Source organism: Phyllostomus discolor, chromosome 9 (assembly GCF_004126475.2).
Source record: "Phyllostomus discolor isolate MPI-MPIP mPhyDis1 chromosome 9, mPhyDis1.pri.v3, whole genome shotgun sequence".
Lineage (NCBI taxonomy): Eukaryota > Metazoa > Chordata > Mammalia > Chiroptera > Phyllostomidae > Phyllostomus > Phyllostomus discolor.
In genome coordinates this window covers 12,400,261-12,419,495 of record NC_040911.2, presented here as the reverse complement: position 1 = coordinate 12,419,495, position 19,235 = coordinate 12,400,261, and the positions used below count along the sequence as shown (strand labels likewise).

The window sequence follows — 19,235 nt, the reverse complement described above, 5'->3', positions numbered from 1 at the left end:
TATACTTTCCAACTGGATATTGCAAATTTCAAGTTATTATTCAATACATAACAGTTCTACTTTAAATAAATATGCACTGTACTTCCCTAACTAAAAATAACTGTCAGTACCACATGCTAGTCACTTTTTGAAGACACAACCCCCACACCTACAAACACACTCAAAGAATCTCTCAAATTTCTCTACCGAGCCTCCTTATTCAGCATGAGTTTAAGGGACTTAGGGAAAGGACTTGTAGCCCCACAGGTCTGCTTTAATGTACTCAATATACATCCTTTCATACATTAGCTTTAATTTGAGGTAATAGTTTTTTTAAAAAAACCATTTTTTGATCTGCCAATACATTTATTTACCAGTTTGCACACATAAACAAATCAGCTACCATAAAATGCTACTTCTAAATTTCACTTACTTCCTGAATAACTCTCAAATATAAAGATACTGCATTTTAACTATTCATACTAGTTTTCAGAATTGTTTAAGTTACGTCTTCAAGTTATTATTTAGAATAACTTACTCTTAAAACTTGAAAAACACATCCAATACTCAAGTCATATTTGGTTCTAAAACAAAATCAATTAACTAGCATATTACTTTTGGGGGGCAAAAGGCATTTTTAAAAGTCTTAAAATGGCTATTAAAATAGTTCTGAAAGCAGATTTTTAAAAAAAGTGACAAAGAAAATTAGCAGGAAAATAGTTTATGATGGGGAATAAAGTTGTAATACACACACACACGGAGAAATCCCAATAGTCAGCCAGTGAATTTACTTTTGAAGTTCTTATCTGAAAGTATTCCGAACTAGTAAGAGACAAAACATGAAAACACAGCCGATCTCACTTCAACCAAATAACGGCAAAAGGAAGACAGCGTGATTTCACTTCCAAGTCTACGTACATAGCCTTTTGGAATATCTGTGTCCTCATTGCTTCCGGGGTCATTTTCTAAGTGCTGCTTGATTTTTTCTTCTAATCCCACAGCATCTGCTCCTTGATATTGATCAATTCTTACTTTGTTCCGAAAAAACAAAAACGTAGGTGTTGCTGATATATTGTTGGTGGCAGCTGTTCCCTAGAATTGACAAATCAGATAGCATCATGAATTAAAATTAATCGTAAACTACTCTGAATATTCAAATTCTATCTGTATGGAAGTTAAATACCAGAAGCATGGACTGTAACATGTAAAATAATTTATTCCTAATTGCTACTTAAAAAAAGGTAGGCCTATGCTTTAAACTACATTACTCATTGAGGCCCAACTACATTATATTATTTGCTTTACATCCACAATGAAGACCAGCACTGTGTTGTATCTATCAGTTTTAGTGTTAAATACTTCATGCAATAGAACAATTAGCTCCCCGCACAGAAACTGCTGTACAATACCAGCTAGCTCTCTCGTGAGTGCATACCGTTGCTTCCCAAAGGGACACGGGTATGACAACACAAACCACCGGTGCTGGGGAAAACACGCATGCGAAAACCGAAGTCCGCCCCACCATGAAGATAAGGTAACACACTTTGCCTTGCAATCCTCACCCAGTCTCTAATACTGATCTCCCACCCAACAGGCTGCAACAGCTATCTTTTTAAATTCTGCTCCAACTCCACAATTATTACAAGAGTAACTAGTAAGTAGAAATTAGCTCCTTAGCACGGATTCATGAGAATTTACCAAGTAAATGTGTCACCTTACATATTCAAATGCTATGAACAGGTAACCACTATATCATTTAAAGAAAAAAAGCATAAAGTTTACATGAAGATGTCTTCTCTAAGCCTCATTTTAAAAAACACAGACCTTAACAGTGCTGTCCAAAAGAAACATAATGTGAACTGTACGTATATGTAGTTTCAAGTTTTCTAGTGTCCACGATAAAAAAGTAAAGAGAAACACGAAAAATCCGTAGCTGGAGGACCGCACGGCTCCAGAAGAGAGACTTCCAGACGGAGGTGGAGGATACTCAAAATGCGAGCCAGTACTGCGGTCCAGCGGCACGTAACGTTAGTACTAATAAACGTTAATACAGGGTTTACACTACCCAAACTCCCAAACTACTAACTACAAACTACGTAACATTCTAAATCCTTTTCACACTTGGTAACAAAGACAAAGCTTCACCCCCCTAAAAATTTTAAAAAGTCCATTAGAGGTAAATACTGTATTTTTAGTAATAGAAGGAGTAACTCCCCCATATTTCTACATATGAAAATACGCAACTATCACAGAGCCATTCCAACTAAGTCATCAGGACACTCTATCTAGACCACTGTGGCTCAATCAAAAGTAACCAACATTTTAAAGTTTCGGATGAGTATGCAGCTTTGTAGCTAAGATTAAAAATTGATCAATGCAAATCAAACTGCAGGCGGGGCGAAAGCAGGTGTATGGTTGTTTGGGAAATAATACAATAATTAATAAATAAGAATATAAGAATAAACTCTGTTTCGTATTCTCACAACTGTAAACCTACTTTCACCCCTCCCTGTACAACCAAAAATTTTCTGCTACAGCTTTCTACTCAGCCAACGCCTCTGTAGTAGAGGATATAATTCTAGATTTGCAAAAAAAATAAAGAAATGTAAAAACACACAGAACTGCCAGGTGACCTATTAGTTTAGCATATTAATTTTACATCAAAAAGCTACTAATATATAAACAAACTCAGAAGCAATTAATAATTGAATTGCCCTTCTTAACTAATGCAGCCATGATGGCATTTATAACAATCATATCAACATATTTTCTTATTTTCAAATTAATAAATACTATATGCATAAAGAAATAAACACAGGGCAATATTAACGTTGAAATTCAAATCAATTTGTAAATAACATTTTGTAAAAAGGACTCCTTCCCCTTACCTGACACTGGTGTACATCTACTTCCAAGAAAACTGCCTGTGGGTACTTATTACTCATAGTGCTGAACGCTGGGGCAATCCTTAAACATGGTCCACACCTGTGAGAAAGGTAAAAGCGATGCTCAGTAAAATAACACCAAAGACTGGACTAATTTATACTGTAAAGAGCTTATCAATGAAAAGATAAAATAAAAAACACACATTCTGATCATCCTGGCTTTAGACTTTCAAGTCCTTTCCACTGAACTATTTAGATACACTTGCATCAATACCACACTGTCTTTTCTTTTTCTTTCTTTCTTGAACGAGAGACGAAGGGGAAGAGAGAGGAAGAGAGAAAGAGACTTGGACTGTTGTCCACTTATTTATGTACTCACTGGCTGACTCTTGTACGTGCCCTGACCAGAGATCAAACCCACAACCCTGGAGTACCGGGATGACACTCGAACCAACTGAGCTCACTGGCCAGAGCGAATACCAATCGTCTCAATGACTACAGATGAGTGTTACAAAGCTAGAGGTCAGTAGTGTTAAGTCTTTCAGTGTTGTTCACTGAGACAACTTAAAGATCTACTTAAGTGAAGGAATATATCACAGTTATGAATTGGATAATTCAGTATTTTCAGGGTGTCAATTCTCAATTTGGTCTCTATAGTCCACAAAATACCCCACCAGGTTTTCTTGGATAATTAACAAATTCATATTCTAAAACTTATAGGGAAATACTGAGTATATCCCAAGCTATTTTAAGGTTCAAAGCTGAAGAAATTACATTGCCATATATTAAAAACTATCATAAAGCTTTATAAATTAAGAATGTACAATATTGGCACAAGGATAACAAACTGACCAATGTAAAAAAAAGGAACAGACCCATCCTGTACACAGTAACCTGTTTTATGAAAAGGTGACACAAAAGTGCAGTGTGTAAAAGATGACAGTGCTTAGTTAACTAGACATCCAAATGGGGGAAAAAAAAAAAAAATGAATTTTGACCCCTACCTCACACCATACACAAGCACCAATCCAGATGGATTATAGATTAAAATTCAAAAGGTAAAATATTAAGGGTGTTAAGAAAATATAAAGGGAACACTTTCTAAACCTTGGAGTATGCAAAGATTTCTGCAAACACAAAAGCCACTAAAGAAAAAATTATATAATGATATATTGGAACATACTTGAAAAACTAGAAAATATCAACACTGAGACTTATCACAATATTACTTAGAGGGTACAAAGATAACCCACAAACGGATAAAAAAAATCAGTCAAACATAAACAAAGGACTTAATACCTCTAGTATATAAAAATGCTCCTACAAATCAGTAAGAACAAGAATGACACCCCAAAAGAAAAACAGGTACACTTCTGAATAGGTACCTGATGAAGGAGGTCATCAAGACAGTCGATAAATATGAAAAGACGCCCTGTGTCACCAGCCGCCAGGGAAACCAGGGAACACGTGTACAAACCAAACTCACCACAACAGTGAAAACAAGACAGCATGCAGCATGGTCACGGAAGTGCAGCAACTGAACTCGGTGGCAGCTGGTATTAACCCACCTCAGAAGGGAAGATGAGAAACTGGCAGCCTCTGCTAATGCCAGGTTAATGCCTACCTACGGTGGTTTCTGGGGCACACATAAACAAAAGAAATGTTCACATAGGCTTGCCTTACAGCATTTAAAACAAACAAACAAACACTGATAGCAGCAACATTTCTAATAGCCCCAAACTGAGGACTACTCAAATCCCTATCAACAACATGATGAGTAAATTAATTGTAGTTATTCATGGAGAATACTATACAATGAAAATGACTAAAGTAAAATCTCTTGCAAAAACATGGGTGAACCTTACAAACAGTACTGAGGAAAGATGTGCACTATATGATTCCAGGCGTGTACAGTTCCAACACAGGCAAAATGAGTCAATGGTGGTATATATCAGGACAAAGGTTACCTCTGTGAAAGTTCGTGACAGGATGGTACCCCTTGAGAGAATTCAAGAGGCTGATAATGTCCTCTTTGTCCAGAAGCTAATTACATGGGCCCATGTGTTCAGTTTGTGACACTTGTCTAAGCCATATACATTTAGAATTCTGCACTATGTACATTGTATCTCAATAAGTCAAAAGAGTAAGAAAAATCTTGGCTTTTGTGTACAGAAACACAGGAAAAGCAAATTTCAAAGCACAAAATGTTCAAACTCAAACTGTGACTGTCTCGCTACTCTTAACACTCTAAGCAGCACTCCATCCTGGGCCATCCTTAAGCCTCACATCAAAAAGCTAAGAAAGTAACTATTAAGTTCTTAAATATATTAAACCAGATGCTTCTGAAAGTAAGATTTTTGGATTTAACAATCCTCAAGTAGGCCCTGGGACAAAATTATAAAGAAACAAAGCATTTATAGTCAACTAAATCTATAAGTAGTTTAGCAAATTACTTCTAGCTATTAATTTCTTAAACATTACGGATGGGAGTACAAATTAGTAGATCCTTTATGAAGGGCCAGTGAGTCATTACTTATCAATTTTAAATGAGTACAACCCAAGATTTAACCATCTTACTTCGAAAAGTCAATCCTATCTTAACACTTACTCAATTACAGTTTGTATAAGAAGTTCAAAGAATGCAATGGTTGTAGATAGTAAAAAAGAAAAAAAGAGAAGAAAGAATCTAAATGGCAATTAAGAAAGAAATAGTGTTACGAGTATGGCCCATTCACACCAGGGGATAAGAATAATCTGTGCTGTGTAAAGAAAACTAAGTCTCATGATCACATCACACACACACTAACACACACACACAAGTTTAGGGGAAACTTTTTAAAATTATCCATACTTCTGCAACCTTTGCTTTTTTTATGATGAACAGGTATTTTTATTTTGAAATATTAAATAAGTTGTCACAAAGAGGAACAGGTCTTTAGGTTATACAACAACATACTCATTCCTGAAAACCTGCCTTCTGTAAAAGCATGCCGCAAAAACGGGGGGGGGGGGGGGGGGGGGGGGGGAGTAAGACTGATGCAACCCACTGAAACCCACACAACTTTGTAAAAATGCCCCTAAGAAAAACAGTGAGTAGTACTCAGGAAATACTGGGGCAGCTGGGCAGGTGGCTCAGCCCTGGAGGCGACCTCAGAGGACACTGGAAATAAACAGAGCGATCCAGTGGAAGCGCCCGCTCACAGGTGCTGCGAGATCCACAGGGAAGTGGAGCTCCGAGCCGGTGGGAAGGGCGGCCGTGAAGGGGGGGAGGGGCGGGAGGAAGCGCAACGCTGAGCACGAACCCTTTGAGCAACTGCGCTGGGTGCTCACGTTAAATTTTATTAAGTTTAACTTTCTTAAAATAAACCTGAAAGGGAGCTGGCCTGTGTGGCTGAGGGCTAGCGTTTCTCCTTCCTGCTAAAGGTTCTATTTCCATTCCTGCTCTTCACTATCTGGGAAAAACAGAACTTGAACCGACACGAGGTCCCCGTGATACTGACATCACTGCTCTCATCACCAATCACCTGGGAACTAGCTGGTGTTAAAGAAACACTTCTTGTAGCCAAACAGACTGGATAAAATAAGGGCTACCTTGCAAATAACCATTCCCTACCAAAATTGAACCTTATCTAGATTTTTTGCTTAATTACAGTTAGTCAACATAGACTGGAACTTAAGTCAAAATAAGTCATAGAATACAGAAGCACAAATATTATATAGTAGCATACTTTCACACTATAATAATTCAAATTAACTCACCAGTTATTTTAAGTAAGATGTTTGCCTTGTTTATCATTAGCATTTAAGAGTAAACTTAAATTTCCATTATCGACTGAGTTCATAAACATGTTACTCAATTTCTCTGTATAAAATGAGAAGCGAACAGATTCTCCAAGGACCTCTCCCATCTCTAAAATATTACGCCAAATATGCTTGGATTTCAGGATTGTACTTTTTTCTCTTGTGCAGACCTTGACTCATAGCCCTTAGTTCACAATCATAGGACCTTTGAACCTGTTATAAAAGACACCACCAAACATCTAGTCCAGAGGTTTAAAAAAGAAGAGTTCTTTTTCTACCTCTGAAATTCTTTTTGACTGAAGGTTTATCTGTTAACTCCAATATGCAAAATGGATATGTAAGGATTCTGTTATGCTTTTTGAGATAAAGAGAATACAGCAGGCAACCTGCTAGCTTTCTGCAATTCATGAAGAACCAAACCCAAAAAACTAAAACTTTTAAACTGACCTGACCTAAAATTATTTGGTAAGTGAGAACTGAAACTGAAGCCCATAAAACTAAACAACTTGTCCACGATGAGACACTCTAGTTACTGGCATGACCACAACTAGAACCGTTAACTCCTAAATCCAGTCCAAAATCAGCTTTCTCCGAAAGCACAGCCTTAGTTTCTTCTTAACAAGTAAACTTTCTTGTTTACAATCATAACATGGATTCTGTGTTAGGAACTTACTGTTCTCCCCTATTTGCTAAAGTCGTCAGTGCTCTACCTTGAACAATCACATGTATAAACATATTCCGCTAGAAAACTGGTAAGGAAAATGTATGGGCTTTCTGAAGACGTGTTTTAAAAGCTTATTTTTTCTGCAGAGTACAACTTTAAAATAGGTCATTTCCAGATGGATTATATTTACTAGTAAGGAGGCATAATCATAATTGCTCCTATTAATAATACAAAATAGCTACCATTCACTGAACACTTACTATATGTTACACAACTTCCAAAACCCTTAAATTCATTCAAGCTTTGTAATTCCTCATTTTAAAGATAAGAACAATGAAGTACAGTGCTGGAATCTGATCACAAAACTCAACTTTTTTCTCTCTCTCTTAATCCTCATTGGAGGATATGTTTATTGATTTGCCAGTGAGGGGAAGGAAGGGAGGGAGAGAGAGTAGAGAGGGTGGGAGATAGAGAAGAGAGGTGTGTGGGGGAGGGGTGGAGGGAGAGAGGGAGGGAGGGGGAGGGGGGGGAGAGAGAGAGAGAAAGAGAAACATCGATTCCATACATGCCCAGACCAGGGATCGAACCCACAATGTGCCCCTGACACGGAATAGAAACCTTTTGGTGTATAGAACAATGCTCCAACCAACTGATCTGCCCAGCCACAGCCAAAACCCAGCTCTTAATGGCTATTCCAAAAATCCAGAACTGTGGCCTAGATAGTGCTTTCTGTTGTTTTTTCTAAATGAACTGCCAAGATAAAAATCATTTATATGCTCCTGAAAGGAATCCATACAGATTACATGCTGTATGATACCATTTTTATAAAGTTCAAATCCAGGCAAAACCAACCTGTACTGTCAGAATTCAACAGTAATGAGGAGGATCTTACAGGAGGGTCAGGAGTGCTGGTGTTGCTTAAATGCATGTAACCACTTTGAAAATTTATTAAACTATACATTTAAACCATCTGTGTACATTTTTGTATGCATGCTATACGTCAATTAAAAAGTTTAGTTCATAGAATTCTCTGTATGTTCTTTCTACTCACCATGCCCCTAGTGATCTTAAAACTACCTACCTCACTGCCTAATAATATCCACCTCGTTCCTATGGTCGTTTGGGCTTGCTAGCTCTGTGCTATAGTAAGCCACCCTCGGTCCACAGCAATTTTGCTGTATGTAATTAATACAATATACGTATGATGTATTATTTGGACAAGCTACCAAAACCATTAGAACTCAACATCCTAATGCACATTAATATTCTTCTTGGGTGGTAACAATAACACCTAACCAACTACAAAGTAATGATTGCTTTAAGAAAATTGAATACATAGTAAACACATTACAAAAGTGATACATTCGTGAATTCAGGATAAAAAATCATTCATTCTGGATTTTATGGGGGAGAAAATGTATATTCTTTTAACATTGGAGCTTAACTACCAATGATAACAAAAATGGCACTGCTTGTGACCATTAAAATGTAGCTGGGTTTATTTTAAAAAGTAGCAGTTTGGGGATACCAGTTATAAAAACAGGTTACCATAGCATATTAATTCACCTATATAATTTTATTCTCTAAACAATATGGTTAGGTTAAATGTTAGTATTCCCATTAACAGGTAGGGGAAAGAATGCCAGAGAGTGAAGTGAATTGTCCTTGGTCATAAGATTAAGATTAGTTGTGCAGACAGAGTGGTAGCCAAAGCATTCAAGACACTTACTGGAAAATGTCAGGGTCTTCACTCTGGAGAAATGAAACTACACTGCCCTTCTGCTTAGGCTAAGAAGGGCAAGGACAATCCTTAACAACCCAAACGGTGCATTCACCGATGGGGCTGAAGTTACTTAACCTCTCCGTGACTCAATTTCCACAACTGTAGAATGGGGATAATTTCATTATTTTGAAGACTGAATGAGTCAATAAAAATGCTTAAACAAGTGAGTATACTGAATGCCACTGAACTAAACACTGAAAAATGTTTAAAATGCTAAATGTTATATATATATATATATATATTACTACCTATAAAAAGTGAAAAAATACTGAAGATCCACTGATGATTTTTAAACTGAAGAGTAACAATATGTGTAATGTTTAGTAAAATTAATAGACAGTGTAATGCATGAAAGTGAAAAATAAGGAATAAGGACTAAAGTAGAATTGGAAATGATGCAGATGCTGGAGAAAACTATTTTCTTGGCCTAAAATGGGACATTAACTTGATCTAAGAGCTTTCTTACATGATTTAATTTGGTACAGTTAGTTGTTGTCTAATACTGCTACCCATATATATAAATCCGGAGTCATGGTGACATCAAGTTTGTGCAGGAATGGTTTAATGGCCTTAATACAATCTAACCAGATTTGTAATTACCTAAGTATATGTTTGAATTTTAAAGTTCTCTAAATTCAACCATTTTATTTGCTCTAAGTTTTTAAAAAGAAAACAAAATTTGCATCACACCAAAATACCTTTTAAAAGTAAATAATAACAATGCTTTACCAATCAGTGTCTCCAGTTATGTTTACGGTTAAATAAAGCATTACTAATGGAGGTGTTTCCTTACCCCCAACATTTTCCCACTTTTCTCACTGCCATTGATAATGTATCACTCTGTCATCCCTCCCTCTCTATAGTAAAGAGGGGAAAGGGTACCCTTGTGGGACAAAAGTATAAATGTTCCCACCGATTGGAATTAGGAAACTGAACTAAGAATGAAATTCACTGTTAGAATCATCTCTTCCCTTTTCTAACTCTGGCTTAGGTACTTTACAAATGTACAAGAATTCCCCATATTAAGAGTACAGACATTACAAAATTGTTAACCCTGGTAAAGCACAGTTATAGAATTCTGACATTCCTTTTAGACATGTCTTTATATATGAACTCTTTATCCTCTTCAGTTTAGTAAATGTCAAAGTCCACATGTCAAATGGGTACTCTATTCCACCATATAAAATTCAAAGTACTACCCCTCTTCAACTCTGTGTAAGAGAGACTGGTCCAAAAATAAGTCCTAATTTGTTTTCATTTCTATCTGCATCCCTCCATCCCCTTTAACTAATCCTAATGCCGCCACTTCTATACTCAACATTTATTGAATCATGTTCAATAGATTTAATTCACTTTTTGCTCTGGAATTCAAAATATTGCTTTGTTTATACAGTTACCTGGAGAATAAAATGCATTACGTAAACAGGGATACCTGCAGTACATTTCTCCAAGTTACTATAAGTGTTTAAGTAATGTCGGGGGTCGAGGTAACTCAAGTGGAGACCTCCGATCCTTTTAACTAGGCACCGACACACACAAGAGAAGGTCGGTCAATGCATCCGTTCAAATCTCGTTCCTGGATGCCTAGTTCCACCACGTCACTCTCACACAGGAACCCTGCACACCCAACCAACATGGAAGATCCGCCACCTCTGCGACCTGTAAATTATGTTAAGATTTACCAAGGCCAGTGAACATCTTTTCAAGGTCCCCGTCCTTTTAATTCCTCGGGTAAAAGACTAAGTCTGTTTGGTTAAACCCAAACACCTGGATACCTATCTACCTGTATTATATACACCTACTGTAATTTTTGTGACCGTATGCCATCACATGCATAGGAAAACCTAAGTTACAAAGTTACTGACCAAACATGCAACCAAAACATAAGCAATTAAAAAGCAACCCAACCCAACATTAACTTAATTTAAAACGCATAAGCTCAGCCTTTTAACTAAGTACTACGCAGATTAGTTGGATAGCCCCATCTGAAGCTTCCAAGGGTTTACAAAAATGCAGGTGGTGCAGAATACCAAAGCGTTCAGTAAATGAAGATTTCAAGGTTTCTAAGATGCAAGTGACAGCTGGTTCCGGGAAAGAAAGGGGCAGACGCAAGCAGGGGCGGATGTAGGACGCTCCCAGACTAGAGAGAATAGAGCCGGGCCGCCCCCAGGAACAGGGCTCGTCGGAGGATTCAAAACGGGCTAGCGGGTATCTCCTGGGCTGCGGGACGCGGCCAGCCTGGCCTCCGTGCCCGCCAGAAACACCCCCGTGCAGAAATGGGGGCTCAGACCCGAGAGCGGAGGCCTACTGGGCAGCGGCCTGGGGCTGCGAGCAGCGCCAGACATTCCGGAGCAGGAGGAGTCCCCAGGGAATCAGGACCGGGAAAGAGTGGAAGGAAAGCACCGACCGACAGCAGGGGCCACATGGCTGGGGCCCGGCCTCACCCTCGCATGGTGAACTTGACCACGGCGAGCCGGGAGCCCGCGCCGCTTAGCTCCGGCTGGAAATCCGGGTCGCTCCCGACCGGCTTCACTCCCACCATTCTCAGAGAGCCTGCAAAGGAGGCTGCGACGCCACCGGCTTCGAAACTGAAGAGGACGATCCGGGAGAGGCAGGTCGGGGCCTGGACGGAGGAGGTGGCGACCGCGGAGCTTCTCCCGGGGATCACAGTGCCGAGTCACGCCAGGGAGCAGAGCGGCGAGGGGGCGGGGCCGGGGGGGGGGGGGAGGAAGAGGCGAGGGAAGGTAAGGCGCGCAGCCCCCAGCAGCCACCGCGCCGCAGGGCCGCCGGCGCCTGCGCCGCTTTACGTCATTTCCGTGCCGTCCGTTTTGGCTCCTACCGCCCAATCAGAACGCGTAAACCATGGCCCCACTCTCCACTGAGAAGCCTTTCGCCGGCTGGAGCGGCGCAGGCGCAGACTAGTAGCGGTCACACGCTCAGGTGTGGAGTGCGGCCCGACCGGTCGTGTATTCTTCCGCGGTTGCAAATCGCGGAGCTTCTTCTAAGGAGTTTCTTGGGATAGGAAAGTGAGAAGAGAGCTCCTTCTTCTTCGGGGTTCGTGTTTTAAGCACCGCCAGCCCCCTCACCCCCGAAGTAGTCTGTGGGTAGTCTTGTCTCATGTTCGTGGCAAGTGGCCGCGCTAGACAAAGTAGACTTTAGTAACAATGATTCGCGGGTCTCATAATACCTGGTCGTTCTCTGTGCAGTTACACGGGAAAAAAAAAGTTATTTGCTTGTCTTTAAATCGTGTTTAAAAAAGAAAGAAAGAAAAAATACTGTCCCTCCCTTATGGACTCCAAGCTTAGTGGTAGACGCAAACGGTAGTTACAGTGACAAAGAAGTTTGCAAAGGAAACGGCGGGGACCAATGAAATAGGCGGACGGGGCAGGGTAAACTTGCTGGGAGATGGGGCCCCTGCACTGAGCATTGATAAAAAAGAAAAAGGATAGCCAGATCCTGCGAGATCACTGGTGTTTCAGGCAGAGCGACCAGAAGTGCAAATGCATGGGTTGAGAGGGCTAATGATAACAATAGTAGTAGCTAATACTCGACAAATTATGCGTCGGTTAAGATACAAGCTCATTGTGTGTATTAGCTCTCTTAAACCTCACAATAACCTTATGAAGTAGATTCTGTTAGTCACGTTTAGACACCTAGCTAAGTTTCCACACCTATTTTGCACCCCTAGTAAGAAGTCAAGCTTTGGTTCAAGTTAAGGCAGCCTAACACCAGCAAGCTCTTTTAAATACTAGACTAAGTGACAAGTCAAATGATTTGTTTTTGGCTTTAGCTGGGGAGATGAAATTGAAGGTAGCTGTCAGATCTTGACTCATCAAGAAATTTGTATTTTAACATGAAGGTAATCAAAATTGCCCTGAGTAATCACTGCAGGGCAATTTTGCCGTTACAAAACCCTGAGGTAGCAGTGGGGAGGATGGAAGGTGGTGAGACTTGGTTTAGGAGGTTACTGCAATCATCCAGGAACTGGGTTGGGAGCAGCTGCAGTGGAAATGAAGAGAAAATAATATGTTTGAGAAACAATTAGGAGATTAAAGCCACGAGGGTTAGTGACCAGTTCGGACCAGCTTAGTGAGAGGACAGAGGAAGGAATCTAAAATAACACAAATATTTTAATTCGTGGCTCTGTACTGAATTACGATGCACGTGGGACATCCAGGTGCGGTATACAGTACATAGTAGCAAAGACAAGTCTGAAACTAAAGAAAAGGGAGTAGGTTACAGTTATAGCTTTGAGAGTCATGAGTTTGAGTAATAACTGAAGCCCAAGAAGAAAAAAAAAGGCTGAGGGTGCTGCAGAAAGATAAAATAATTGTTCCTAACTGAACCCAGCCCCAGCAGAGCCCCAGTAATTAACATTCCTTTCTCATGTGATACCAGCACAATGTAATGGCTTTACAGCCAAACAAGACAGAAGTTCCAATAACATTGTTGGGAACCACCCTGCCTGGTATCAGAAGCTGTAACCCCTGCCAAGGTTAAGGCTGAGGGAATGACCTTGGAACCATAAACCACCAAGGAGACAAGCTTATCTCCCTGGCAGGGGCTCTGCTTCTGCTACTTCATCCATAACTGGCCCCCAGTGCTTGGTCAGTTAACCAGTGATGGGAAAGATTCCCCAAGGGGGGAATGACCTAAGACAGGCACGATCACGTGGGAGCCCCCCAAGGAAGGACTTTGGGGGCTACAGCAAAAGGGTGTGATGGGCCCTCACCCCTCGGCTTTGACCTTTGACATAGCCTGAGTCCTCATAGTCTGTGAGAAAATCCCCTAATCTCTTGGCTCCCTTAGTTCCTTGCTCCACCTAAGCCTGAAACAAGGACAGGGTGGTGCAGCCCTGTGCTGGAAAAGGCGGGTTCCCCGGGTGATCAGGCCTAAGAAAGAATATGTAAAATCCTGTGAAACCTGCTTTGTTTAGAATGCTCCCAGTTAAATGAGAAGGGTCCAAGGAAGAAGTAAGTTTGTTCCTCAAAGTTGTACAGGTCTTTAGCTATCTGACCCTGACTCAAAATAAGCCCTCAGACTTCCTTGTTATTTGATCCTTACTTCCCGGCAATGAGTAATGAGCTTTACCTGAATTCCTGTGTAAACGAACCCAATAAAAGCCATTGAGGAAAAGGCTCTTTGTCCTTCTCTTTCAAGAGATCGGCCACCTTTCCTCCCCAAGCAGATCCTGCTTGGTAGACTTATTCTCATCTGTGGCGGATGGGGGGGGTGGAGCCCCCCCACAACAGATCTCTGTCACTTATGATAGTTTGTGGCCATGGACAAGCCACTCACTTCTCTAACCTCAGCTTTCTTGTCTGTGAGAACTGGTTTGATGATATCTACTTCCTAGGACTCTGAGGGTTAAATATAATAGTAGATGATATGTACAAAGAATGGAAAAATACAATGCTCAAAGAAAGATGTTTAGAAGCAATGGCATATTATTCAGCTAGGTTTTCCTGACAAAATACCATGGCCTGGGTGGCTTGCACAAAAAAAAAATGTAATTCTCAGAATCCTTGAAGGTAGAATTCCGAGATCGAGTTGCTCGTCAGGGTTGGTTTCTCCTGAGGACTCGCCTTGTTTTGTAGATGGCCTCCTCCTTGCTGCGTTCTCAGATGGCCTCTTCTCCATGCATGTGTGCACATGTGCCAGTGCACACGCAAGCACTCACACCCTTGGTGTCTCTTCCTCTTCTTATAAAAACACCAGTTCTATCACATCAGGGCCCCACTCCATGTAGCATTCAATTCCAGTGGCCTCCTTAAAGGCCCCATCTCCAGATACAGTCACATTAGGATCTAGGACTTCAAGCAACAAGTGTGTGGGGCTCACAACTCAGTACATAGCAGATGGATTATTATTATTCCCAGCGGTCCTCCCCGTTTTGCCTTGAAAGCAAACAGAAAGAGTATCTATGGAGACAACTATAGTAAATATTCAGAGGGAATTGTGAAAGCAAGACTTTAGAAATCTGTAGATTCCTGAGGAGCGAGATACAAAAGGAGCATTATAATAATTAGGTCTGATAGGGGAATTTTGCTGTTTATTTTCCATGTGTTCCTTCACATCCGCTCTCAACCTTTCTTCACCCTGCTCTCAGTTCCAGAAAGCTGACCCATAAGGACTAGATCCACAGGATGCCTTGTCAGAGATTCTTTTTGGAGGTTGAAAGGTACAAGCAAGTGCGATCCAGTTACTAATTCTGTCAGCTCCCACCCCGCTGTGTTGCCACAGATGGTGTCTACCAAAGGCTACAGCTCCTGTCCAGGGACTCTTCGTATCATTAACCTTTGGAGTTCCCAGAGCCACTGCCTTTCCTCGCCCCTGCAGTCCTGGAAGTAGGATCACTCCTGCTGTTGGTAGCACATTTTGCATAATCAGCAGAAACGCTAGCCGCCAAAATCCCAACTCTAGGATGTCCCGGAGGAAGCAGAGGTTATATGGAAGCTGTCATCCTTAGATGGGCTTCTTTTTTTCTTCTAAATTTCTATAAGCCATCCTAAAAACTCCATTTCCGGGAATTGTCATAAAAATTTTAGGAAAAACATACAGACCCTAATACACAGGTGGCAAACACAAGGCCTGCAGGCTGAGTCTGGCCCTCCACCTTGTTTTATCCAGCCTGGCACCTTGTTTCTACCCTGCGGCAGTGCCAAGACCTCGCTTAACTGTGAAGCAGTAATTACATTTCTACAGACCTAAAATTATATCCGGTCCTTTGAAGGCAACCATAAGGCTGATGTGGCCCCCCGTGAAAATGACTTTGATACCCCTGCGCCTGACACCTCTTCAAGGATAACTTGTGATTATTCTTAGGATGGATGGTACACTCTCTCCATTCCTGAGACCAACATTCGGAAATGCCCAACTGCTGCACACCCACCGCCCGCCCCACCCCTCTCGTGGCCGTGCAAACATCACTGTTAGGTGCCATGGGCTCTCAGAATCTCTCTAACTCAGCCTGAGAATTCCATCCTGCAGCACCCACCACCAGTCGGCACTCAGGATGAACCTGTCTGCCGTCTCACATTTCACTGTGACCGTCATTCCCTGGAGTTCATAGTTCTCGAACTGTGGTGAGTTCGTTGACACGTGGGTTCTTGACTTCACACCCAGAGGTTCTGATTTAGTAGGGCCAAAGGATTTAGATTTAAAGACGAAATTTTAACAAGCACCTGGAGTAGCTGGTGCAAGGGGTCCATATTTTGAGAAGCATTGTTTGATGATAACTTGCTTACTGTTACGTTACATTTATGTGCACTTATGTACAAGGTACTGTGATAATGCTTTGAAACCCCACTCCTCCAGGGATAGTAAAAGGGAGAGAAGACACTTCTACAAAAGTTAATTATCTGAGTCAAAGTGTGGTAAATGGATAGCAGAAATGTAGGTAGCATACCACAGTAATTCAGGAAAAGGAGAGAAAAGTTTCATCGGGAATGAGCCAAGAATGCTTTATGAAAGAACATATTCTAATATTCAGGTATAAGTAAATATAGATAGGAAATGCATAAATTTCTTCACAGAAATGACCCCTATTTTTCTTTGAACTCATTAAGAAGGTAATTTATTTCAGACTCACCTATTCCTATGAAGTTCAGCCAATAAAGAGAAAGGAAGGTTTTCTATCATGACATGTAGCTGCCATGGGTTCATGTTGAGGGTTTTACAAGTAGATATGTTAGAGATGTGTCATATGTGGCTTTTTCTCTCCCATTGTCTTTTGCACATAGTAGGTGCAAAGTAAGTATTGGTTGAATAAATGAATGGCTAGGAAGCATAATGAGTGTGAATCTCGGACCACTGTAGGAGACTGTTCTGTGTGGTGTGCACCCAGCTCCCACTCAGAAATGCACAGGACCCACGCCCATGGATAGGTTCTCCCATGGGGAATCAGGCCTGCAATGTGCCTAGGCAGCTTCAAGTCTTGCTCTTGCTGAAAAACTCCCTCATCCTGAATTGAAGACATTTACTGCAAAGTAACTTCCTGAAATCCATGCTAAACCTTCCAAGGATGAGTGTAACCAGTTCAACCACTTTTGCCTTTTCATTTGCAAATATCCCTCTTCTGTGATGTGATTAGCGTCATTGGCTCCTTTGTTTTTGGTAAAAGGTAACCACCTAAAGCGAACCTGTGCACAGTAAATGAGGACCATCATGTAAGGTGCTGAGAAACTCAATAAAGGTCAGTCACAGCAAGGGCCAAGGCTTTTGCTCCCCTTGAGAGAAAAGCCATGCTGTCCCTTTTCCTCCACCAGACTTGGTAGTCCATGTGAATGTTTCCTCCATAATGACAGGGACACTGCAGGCCAGTGTCTGCATCAGACCACAAAATCAGATGTACAAGAAATACTACTCTGTGTCATAACTCAATCTCATTTCTACTCCTGCTACAGCCAACTAAAACAAAAACTTAACCACACGTTCACTCTGTCTGCCTCAGAAACGATATCAAGTTTCTGGGTTCGGAGTGCAGTGGGCTTTGGAGTGCAAATCCCTGGGTGTCTCTGTCTATACCTACCCTTTACAGGTGGACCCCTGTGGGGCAGTTTTGCCCACAGAGCAACCCCCCCCCCCACACCGCCCACCATCCGCTTTGGATGAGAATAAGTCTACCAAGAAATGATCTGCTTGGGAAGGAAAGGTGGCTGAACTTTCAAAGGAGAAGGGCCAGGAGTCTTTTCCTCAATGGGCTTTTATTGGGTTCACTTTGCACAGGAATACAGGTAAAGCTCATCAATCATTGTCAGGCAGTAAGGATCAAACAATAGATAACATACAAAGAACTGAAAGGGCTTATTCTGAGTCAGAGTAAGTTAGCTAAAAGGCCATAAAACTTTGGGAAGCAAACTCATTTCATGCTTGGACCCTTATCAGAAAATTCAGGACATTCTTAGCAAAGCAGGTTTCATAGGATTTTATGCATTCTTTCTTAGGCCTGATCACCCTGGGGAACCATCCCTTCCTGCCCAGGGCCATACCGCCCTCTGGCATTGTTTCAGGCTTAAGTCAGGGAGGGGAAGTAAGGCAGCCAAGAGACTAGGAGACTTCTGGCAGACAGAATGAGGACTCAGGCTATATCAAAGCTGATGGATGAGGGTCTATCACCCCCTTTTTCTGTAGCCCCCCATGCCTTTCCCTGAGGGCCCCTTCATGACCATGCCTGTCTTAGGTCATCCCTCCCTTGAGGAATCTTACGTGTCATTGGCTAACTGGTCATCTGTTCCAGGCCAAGCAGGGTGAAGTAAAGGGGCAGAGACAGCACCCCTGCCAGGGAGATAAGCTTTGTCTCTTTAGTGGCCTATGGTCCCAAGGTCTCTTACTCAGCCTTAGCCATGGGGGTTTACAGCTTCTGAAACCAGGCAGGGTGGTTCCCAACAGATCCCTGTCTGCTCCGTGTGACTTCTTCAGGGGCTGGGCCCCTTTGCGGTTGCCTAGGGACCCATCTGCCTAGATGCACTAGTCTGACATTCTTCCCAGGTTTTCACTTCTTCCTTCCATTTCAAGGAACCAAGACCTCAGGCTGTCTACAAAGGAATCTATTTTTAGTGCGGGAGAACACCCTCTGACTGCATGTTTATTCTAGGCATTTTGTCTGTACCTGTAACCCCTTCCCTCAAGGCAGACACTAGAAGCTGCAGCCAGAGCTGATTCAGCACATTTATGTTTCATTTGGCTGCACCCCCGTGTGTGTGCACATGCACACCCACAAATAATTGTTGCTTAATAGTGCCTTTTTAACTTATTTCTGAAGAAGTAGAGAACTTAGAATGTTTATACCAATTTAACTGTTTATCAACTGGGTAATTTATTTTGGTTGATAACCTTTGCCTTATACTTAAGTTTAAAGGGAATAACATGTAATTTGTGTAATATAAATATTAAATAGAAAAGAAATTTTGCTTCATAATTTCCAAACGCTTTTTAGCAATATGCTACTGGGTTTGAAAATTGAATACCATTTCCCATAGTTGTCCCTAGGTGGCGCAATATCTCTTCAGTCAAAGGGGTGTGATTTCCCCTTAGATATCAAGCAAGTGCTTCTTTAAATAATGCCGGTAAGTCACCAGATGGACCACTGGTGACCCACTAACACTATGGGACCATTTGTCCC

At 41.3% G+C, this 19,235-nt stretch overlaps 1 protein-coding gene across 2 annotated transcripts in view; it reads right to left on the bottom strand.

Annotated features, from left to right (window-relative positions):
• TXNL1 (thioredoxin like 1) overlaps positions 1–11,903 on the bottom strand; it is a 28,808-nt gene extending 16,905 nt beyond the window's left edge. Inside the window, exons 1-3 of one of the 2 annotated variants that reach the window (XM_028524065.2) lie at positions 11,557–11,903; positions 2,868–2,964; positions 898–1,071 (exon numbers count right to left, since the gene is read on the bottom strand). In XM_028524065.2, coding sequence (XP_028379866.1) covers positions 898–1,071; positions 2,868–2,964; positions 11,557–11,654 — 369 coding nt within the window. In that variant the 5' untranslated portion in view covers positions 11,655–11,903. The remainder of the gene's footprint in view (positions 1–897; positions 1,072–2,867; positions 2,965–11,556) is intronic. The other variant, XM_036010174.1, reaches the window with a different exon arrangement.
• Between the last annotated feature and the right edge of the window lie 7,332 nt (positions 11,904–19,235).